This window comes from Chanodichthys erythropterus, chromosome 8 (genome assembly GCF_024489055.1).
Source record: "Chanodichthys erythropterus isolate Z2021 chromosome 8, ASM2448905v1, whole genome shotgun sequence".
Lineage (NCBI taxonomy): Eukaryota > Metazoa > Chordata > Actinopteri > Cypriniformes > Xenocyprididae > Chanodichthys > Chanodichthys erythropterus.
In genome coordinates, this window is record NC_090228.1 from 36,139,057 (window position 1) to 36,147,664 (window position 8,608).

The 8,608-nt window shown below is 43.8% G+C and overlaps 1 protein-coding gene across 2 annotated transcripts; it reads right to left on the reverse strand.

Annotated features, from left to right (window-relative positions):
* Positions 1-1,066: 1,066 nt before the first annotated feature.
* LOC137024041 (CD209 antigen-like protein C) lies at positions 1,067-7,526 on the reverse strand. Of its 2 annotated transcripts, none has more exons than XR_010895615.1 (5): positions 6,057-7,207; positions 3,691-3,963; positions 3,353-3,477; positions 2,642-2,748; positions 1,067-2,526 (listed from the first exon to the last, which is right to left on the reverse strand). XR_010895615.1 is itself a non-coding variant. In XM_067391194.1 (5 exons), exons 1-5 carry the CDS (start codon positions 7,405-7,407, stop codon positions 2,403-2,405), a joined length of 789 nt encoding a protein of 262 aa, XP_067247295.1. In that variant the 5' UTR covers positions 7,408-7,526; the 3' UTR covers positions 1,067-2,402. The 2 variants fall into 2 exon arrangements, 1 of the variants encoding a protein (XP_067247295.1); XM_067391194.1 differs by lacking the exon at positions 6,057-7,207 and adding an exon at positions 7,248-7,526.
* Between the last annotated feature and the right edge of the window lie 1,082 nt (positions 7,527-8,608).

Below are 8,608 nucleotides of genomic sequence, written 5' to 3' on the forward strand. Positions count from 1 at the left end.
GAGAACTTGGCTCGGCGGCGGCGGAGACTGGAGAACTTGGCTCGGCGGCGGCGGAGACTGGAGAACTTGGCTCGGCGGCGGCGGAGACTGGAGAACTTGGCTCGGCGGCGGCGGAGACTGGAGAACTTGGCTCGGCTGGAGCTGAGGGCTCGTAGGCGGCGGCTGGAGCTGAGGGCTCGTAGGCGGCGGCTGGAGCTGAGGGCTCGTAGGCGGCGGCTGGAGCTGAGGGCTCGTAGGCGGCGGCTGGAGCTGAGGGCTCGTAGGCGGCGGCTGGAGCTGAGGGCTCGTAGGCGGCGGCTGGAGCTGAGGGCTCGTAGGCGGCGGCTGGAGCTGAGGGCTCGTAGGCGGCGGCTGGAGCTGAGGGCTCGTAGGCGGCGGCTGGAGCTGAGGGCTCGTAGGCGGCGGCTGGAGCTGAGGGCTCGTAGGCGGCGGCTGGAGCTGAGGGCTCGTAGGCGGCGGCTGGAGCTGAGGGCTCGTAGGCGGCGGCTGGAGCTGAGGGCTCGTAGGCGGCGGCTGGAGCTGAGGGCTCGTAGGCGGCGGCTGGAGCTGAGGGCTCGTAGGCGGCGGCTGGAGCTGAGGGCTCGTAGGCGGCGGCTGGAGCTGAGGGCTCGTAGGCGGCGGCTGGAGCTGAGGGCTCGTAGGCGGCGGCTGGAGCTGAGGGCTCGTTAAAAAAGTCAATAAGCCAGTCCAGATCTGGCGGCTCGCACAGGGTTGGAGCGGGCTCTGGAGATACAGGAGCGGGCTCTGGAGATACAGGAGCGGGCTCTGGAGAGACAGGAGCGGGCTCTGGAGAGACAGGAGCGGGCTCTGGAGAGACAGGAGCGGGCTCTGGACAAACAGGAGCGGGCTCTGGAGTTACTGGAGCGGGCTCTGGAGAGACTGGAGCGGGCTCTGGAGAGACAGGAGCGGGCTCTGGAGAGACTGGAGCGGGCTCTGGAGAGACTGGAGCGGGCTCTGGAGAGACTGGAGCGGGCTCTGGAGAGACTGGAGCGGGCTCTGGAGAGACTGGAGCGGGCTCTGGAGATACTGGAGCGGGCTCTGGAGATACAGGAGCGGGCTCTGGAGATACAGGAGCGGGCTCTGGTGAGACTGGAGCGGGCTCTGGAGAGACTGGAGCGGGCTCTGGAGAGACTGGAGCGGGCTCTGGAGAGACTGGAGCGGGCTCTGGAGATACTGGAGCGGGCTCTGGAGATACTGGAGCGGGCTCTGGAGAGACTGGCCCGCAGGAGACTGGAGAGACTGGCCCGCAGGAGACTGGAGAGACTGGCCCGCAGGAGACTGAAGAGACTGGCTCGCAGGAGACTGGAGAGACTGGCTCGCAGGAGACTGGAGAGACTGGCTCGCAGGAGACTGGAGAGACTGGCTCGCAGGAGACTGGAGAGCGCTCGCCCTTCTTCCTCTTCCTCCTCTTAGGTTTACCGGACCCAGCGGAGATTTGTGGGCCCGGCAGGACACAGGGGGAACCTTCGCTGGAGGGGTATGCGGAGGAGGACGGAGGCTGACTGACTGGCCCGGCCAACCGTGCTTCTGGATGGCCTGGAGACAAACACACATCCTGAACCTGTTCCACGAAAAATTTGGACTTATTCAAAAACAAATTTAAATTGATAGTTTCGCTTAAGGAGAGACGAAAATCAGGTTCGTTTAAACGGACAGTGTTGTCGTCCAGACCATCCAGAAACAGGGCGATCAAACGTGCTTCAGGCCAGTCAGACAAAAAAGCAAGCTCAGCGAACTCCTCCACATACCTCTCCAGCGAACGACCCACCTGTAAGAGTCCAATGAGCCGCTCACCAGCTGTCCAGGATGAGAGAGGCATGGGAGAAGTTGGAGCCCGGGGGAAGAAGGAAGCTTCCATCTTTTTTCTTTTCTTTTCTTTTTTTTTTTTTTCTCTGTGGAAAATCCGGTAGTTTAAAGGTCCGTTCTTCTGTTACAGTGGTGTACGTGCTGAAGAGAGGATACTTAAACGGATTTCCACACACAGGGTATTTACTGAAGAACGCAGGAGAATACACACTTTACACACATTAACCATCTAACATAACATTACAACATTAACATAACATTAAGAACGGACCAGGAGTGAAGGGAGTGAGTCCAATATAAAGGCAGTGCAGATGAGAGAGTACAGGTGATGATGATCTGTGATGATGGGGAGATGACGAGGGAAGTGAGTGCAGGTGTGGAGAACAGGAGGATCATGGGAAATGGAGTCCAGGGGAACAAGGGATCTGTGACAGTATTAACTGTGATAAGATGTCCTCATGTACTTTACTCACTGACCCGATACAGTAGTTACTGTCATTATTTACATCTATGGTGAGAATATTCAGAAACTTGACTCAGTTACAACACTTCACAAATATACTTCATTTAATTGCTTTTTTCTTAAAATATTTCTTTTAAATATTTTTCTCACAGATCCATTTAAAAGCATCATTACAGGGATAATCATGCCACCCTGATGAAAATAACAAAGCACAGTTCTCTGCTCTTTGCCCTTTTGGTTCTCCAGACTCCCAGAACCTGAAAGAACAGATCAGCATTAGATGTTCAGTGCTGCTTCCTGTGTGATATGATACTGACTGTGAGATATGATCATTTATTAGAGAATAATCAGTTTAATATAGTGATTTCTTACCCAGAGTTCAGTGTGCTGCCATCAACCCATTTCCATCTGTCCTCCACAACACTGTCAGTCAGACCAATCCAGACTCCAGTACCACCAGATATCTTTTTAACAAACTCCTAGTAGAATGAAGCAGGAAGTTAAATTTAAAGGGTTTGTTCACCTGAAACTGAAAATCCTGTCATCAATTCCTCACACTCATGTTGTTCCAGTACACAATATTTTTCATGAAATCTGAGAGATTTCTGTCCCTCCATTAAGTCTATTGATCCAAAACTATGATGTTTCAATAAGTTCATAAAGAGACTGTAAATGTAATTCATATGAATTAAGCAGTTTAATCCAAGTGTTATATGATGAGCAGGTTTAATTTAGGGTTTTATTCACATATAAACATTGATCAGCGAACAAACGTAGAGCAACTTTGTTCTCATGCATTAAGTAAGATCGGTTGAGCTCTGTGTATGTTCAATGAGCAGTTTGAATCGTCAGAGTTTTGGGTGAATACACTTTAAACGGAGGGACAGACATCTTTCAGATTTCGTAATATCTTCATTTGTTTTCTGAAGAAGAACGAAAGTCTTATGAAAAGACAAGAGGGTGAGGAATTGATGACAGAATGATCATGTTTGGGTGAACTAACTCTTTAATGTCTGTGTTGGTGAGTAGACATTCATACTGTGAGCAGCACAACCTTTGGTGCCCAATCTATCTTTCACTCACTTGTTCCTCTCCATTGTTTATGATGATCAGATCTGCTCCTCTCTCTGTACAGTATCTTCTGCTCTCAGTCCAGTTTCTCTTCTCAGAGGAAATGAAGTAAAAACTGGATTGATAAATATATCCACCTGTAAACACAACCAGATCATCGACTAGATTTTTTCCCCACCTGTACTGAATTATGACATTTCTTTGATAGTGGCACTTAAAAACTGTGTGTGGGTTAGGTTATGGTATAAATAACTAAATGTATATAAAGACAATACAAGTTTATAGAATGACTCCATTTAGATATTTAAGTAAACACTTGTACTAGTAATTGCACTATAATTTAACATTACCCATTTCATTGAGCATCTTCCTCAGTTCATTTCTCTCCTGATTGATCTGGTCTCTTTCTTTAGTTAATTCATCCGTTTGATTCGTCAAGGCCATGTTCTTGTTTAGTAGCTGGTCTCTCTCATTGGTCAGGTTTTCATTCTTGGATATTAACTGTCGACTCTCTAGAGTGAACGTGACGCACAGCACTATGACTGCAGTCAGCAGAAGAACACACAGCAGCACCAAACACACTGCAGCTGCTCTGGAGCTTCTGATCTTCACACAAACACTTCCTGAAAATGACAGACATCAAGATAAATGTTGGTAACACTTTAGATTACAGCCCGGAAAGTACTGTGTAATTACAACAAATTTACAGCGTAACTTTCAATAATTATAGTGTAACTATACAGTAAGTATGTGTAAGTATAGGGGAACAATATGTGAAGTATTGGGAATAAAGGGGTAACAACCAGGAAAATAACAAATTATTTATACTGTAAATATTTTATAACTAAGGGGTAAATATGACATTACGGGCCGTAAATTAAAGTGGAGCTTGTTACACTCTTGTTTCATGTAGTTACAGGGTAAGTAATTAATAAAAATAAATAAATAAATAAAAAAACGCAAACAGTCATATCACTTGGAAAACTTTATTTGAAAAACAACTTATTTCAAAACAGATTTAAAGTTACAACACTTCTTATTTGTTTCTCTTGCTTGGTTTCCTCCTCCTCTTGTTCCTCTTCGTTCGTTCTTACCACTGATGAATCTTAAGAGGGAATCCCATTTGCTATTCTGTATTTAAAAACTACAGAACACCCGGAAATGTGCTCACCGTTTACTCATCTTTTACCCTCATGCCATCTGAGATGTATGCGACTTTCCTTCTTAAGATGAACACAAAAAGGATTTTATGAAAAAAATAAATCATCTGGGAACGCTTTATAATGAAAGCTCACGTGTTCCTAAAAGTCGAAGCATCAAACAGCACAAACAGCAATAACTACAGTAATCCATACGACCCTAATGGATGAATCGATGTCTTCTGAAGTGAAATGATACGTATTTGTAAGAAAAATACCATATATTTGAATATTTTTAAAACTTTCGACCAGCTGTCTTCTGTGCGTGCATGCGAGGGTTGAGAGTTCATGCTTGCCGTAACTTGAAGCGTGACGTAGGCATGCCGAGAAACTCACGCAGATGTTGGATGCCGTCAGTTTTTTTTTTTTCAGTTTTTTTTTAGTAATGCTCACAACAAAATACACAGAATAACAGATAATGAGAATGAGAAACAAACAAGACAGAATAACAGAGACGGCAGTTCTCGCGCGAGTTTCACATGAATCTTCCGCGAGAACGTCATGAAAGCTTCACGTTGCTCATTTCAATGTTCTTCATCGAACGCGAAGTCGACTCTCATGCAGGCGCTGGTGACAGCTGGTCAGAATCGAAAGGATGAATAGCCTAAACCATGAGAAAATTTCGGGGTGTACTGTATTTTAACGGGATTCCTTCTTAAGATTCATCAGCTGAGAAACAAGAGGAGGGGGAAGCCAAGCGAGAAACAAGAACAACCAAAAAACTGACAAAACTTGTTACTTTCTGTCAGGACTTTAGTTTGAAATGAAAAGTTGATTTAAAAAAATGAATAATAAGTGTTGTAGACCTGTTTTTAATAAAGTTGTTTTTCAAATAAAGGTTTCGGAGTCAGTGATATCAGATTTTTTGCATTTTATTAATTACTTACCCTGTAACTACATGAAACAAGAGCGTAACAAGCTCCGCTTTAATTTACAGCCCGTAATGTCATACTTACCCCTTAGTTATATGTCATAAGTACCCCTTAGATATAAAATATTTACAGTATAAATAATTTGTTATTTTCCTGGTTGTTACCCCTTTATTATCAATACTTCACATATTGTTCCCCTATACTTACACATACTTACTGTATAGTTACACTATAATTATTGAAAGTTATGCTGTAAATTCGTTGTAATTACACAGTACTTTCCGGGCTGTAATCTAAAGCGTTACCTAAATGTTTTATCAATTCCTAATTGTATGTTTGTGTTGTATGTGTACCTGTATGGCTTCTCTTGGTTCAGTGTTTATATTGCCATAAACATTTTTATGCAGAGTTTCTACTCTGTAGTCCTCTGCTATTGGAGACTCTAATTTTAGTAGTTGAGGCCAATAAGTGGCAAAGTATATCACAGTACAAGAGCATGTGACATCCTGTCGGTTAAAACCAATATGTTTGCATAACGAAAAGCTCTTACTAAAGGGCACTATTGTGATATTGTGGTTAGCTGTTGCAGCCGGGTTCAAATTAGCACAGTACATTTATACATGAGAGAAAATTCACTTTACTTACTCCAATGAAATCAAAATTGATGAGAAAATGTAACTTAATTGTGCTTGAATTGAAATCTGTTCTTCTGTTGCATGTTTGTTTCTATTATCTCTGATGCTTCTTTTCAGTACAGGTCAATCACATGTCACTGAGAACGTAAATGATCTGAAGTCAGTGTAAAGTCTCAAATCATGTGAGGAGCAATGCTCAAGGAGGCTTTATTGAACTTGATTGACATAATGAGGCCGGCACAGAATGATGCTTTCAATGAATTTATGTACAATCAGTCATACAAATTTGGTGTCATGAAGGCAGTAAAGTCAAGCCTGTGGTTTCTCTGTTTCTACACCAACACAAAGATAGAGCAGCATTCTCATGAACATTATTATGAAGGACTCAGGTACGGTGTACATTTTAGGACATCCACAGACTTCAGGCATATTATGAAATTCCATAATGCCTCAGATTAAAGTCATGGGACAAAATGGCATCATGCTTTAGACAGAAAGGCTTCAGGTCTCAGGAAAAACAGCGTCAGTGTCAGGTCCCATACAATTAGGCATCAGACGAAACAGCCTCAGACAAAAAAGGTATCGGATGAAACGGACTGACCATCCTAACTGAAACACACAGGCTGAGTAAATATTTTAATCAGTTTGTTTTTCTCGCTCTCCAAAATCATATCAGTGATACAAATTTGGTGTCATGAAGACAGTAAAGTCAAGCCTGTGGTTTATCTGTTTCTACACCAACACAAAGATTCTTATGAGCATTATTATGAAAGCCTCAGGTACGGTGTACATTTTAGGACATCCTTCAGTCATATTACGAAAAGGCAACATGCCTCAGACTAAAAGGCTTTAAGTCATTGGACAAAACGGCATCATGCCATAGACTGAAAGGTTTCAGGTCTCTGGAAAAACAGTGTCAGTGTCAGATCTCGTACAATTAGGCATCGGATGAAACAGAAACACTGAAACACACAGGCTGAGTAAACATTTTAGTCAGTTTTTTCTCTCTCTTTCCAAAATCATATACAGATGGTTAGTTATTAAATCCTACAATAGCATCAGAAGAACACAAAGCTGAACCAAACACACTGTAGCTTCTTCTGATCTTCACACAATCACTTCTGAACAGCACAGGTCTGACATTAGATGCCTGAACATGTGCAGACTCTGATGATTTGATCAAAGTAATGAATGTGATTACCTGTACGCTGAAGTGGTTGCTGTGTGTTTGTCTCTGTCCTGAAGTCATGATCTCTCACACATTCTGCACTCTCATAGATTTCCACTATCATCTCCATTCTGTCTGTGTTCATTCCCTCAGACTCAGTCCTGATCACATCTTCATAAATACCATCAGACATTTCTGCTCTTTAACTGTTAAACATTAAATGATCTTGTTCTTTGTTTGTTGTAGATGTAATCAGGACTCGTCTTCTTTTAAAGCCAGTGACAAACAAACTTGTGGTCAATGTGTGAAAACAAAAACATGACATCAGACCCTTTGACATGAAACAGTAGTTGTGAAAGTCGTTTCTTCCCTTTTTTGATGTATATCTGAGTGAAACTCAGCCATTGCTCTAATGTCATGTGACAGGTTGTAAGTAAACACATCTTCAGAGAACAGAAGAGAAGTCGTTGCAAGAGGGAGGGGAAGTTATTTTAAAGATTATAAGGGCACGTGAATTTTAAATGTGATGTTCATTGATAAATCATTCATAAATACTGCAATATTGCATAAACATAAGAATTGTTGATTTTGATTTCATAGTGACTTGTTGGTTGTTGTGGAAAAGTTCTTTATTCTTTCAGTGGTGAGAATGTAATGAGACAAACACTCAGGAAATGTCTTTGTTGATTTTATTCTTGTAAGAAGGTTGTTTAATGCAGATTTCTACACAGTTCTAGAGAGAAGAACACCCTCACCCAGAGCAGCTGTCTTATATACGCCTCTTATTGTTCCTTGTTACCCCAAGCCAATAATAACGTACTCGGTTACTAACGTAACCTTGGTTCCCTGAGATACGGAACGAGTACTGCGTATGGGGAAAAGTCTCCCTTTTTCCCCATCACTGAAGCCTTTTTCAATAACGCAGTGTAACTGCATCGCCATTGGTTCGCTCATGAGAAGTTGTTGAACCAATGACGGCGCGGCATAGCTGCGCGACCTATGGCGAGAAAGCGCGCGAATATTCCCGCCGAAAGGGGCGGGGTTTAGTGCTATATAAGCGGGCGTGTCGACATAGGATTTCAGGCCATATCGACTGAAGCAACGACCCTGAAGCCGCAGCTACGTGGCACGGCAAGTAACGCAGTACTCGTTCCGTATCTCAGGGAACCGAGGTTACGTTAGTAACCGAGTACGTTCCCTTTCGATACTTCACTCGTACTGCGTATGGGGAACGAATTCAACCGCGCCGTGCCACGGTAGGGAACGACTGGACAAGTTTGGGACGCCTAGGGGGGTCCACGAAACTATTGAGAAGGCCGAAGCCGTCGAACCCAAAGTTACACTACAAGAGGAGATACCTCCTCAACCGGTTAGAGGCGGGGCTCGAAGAGGCC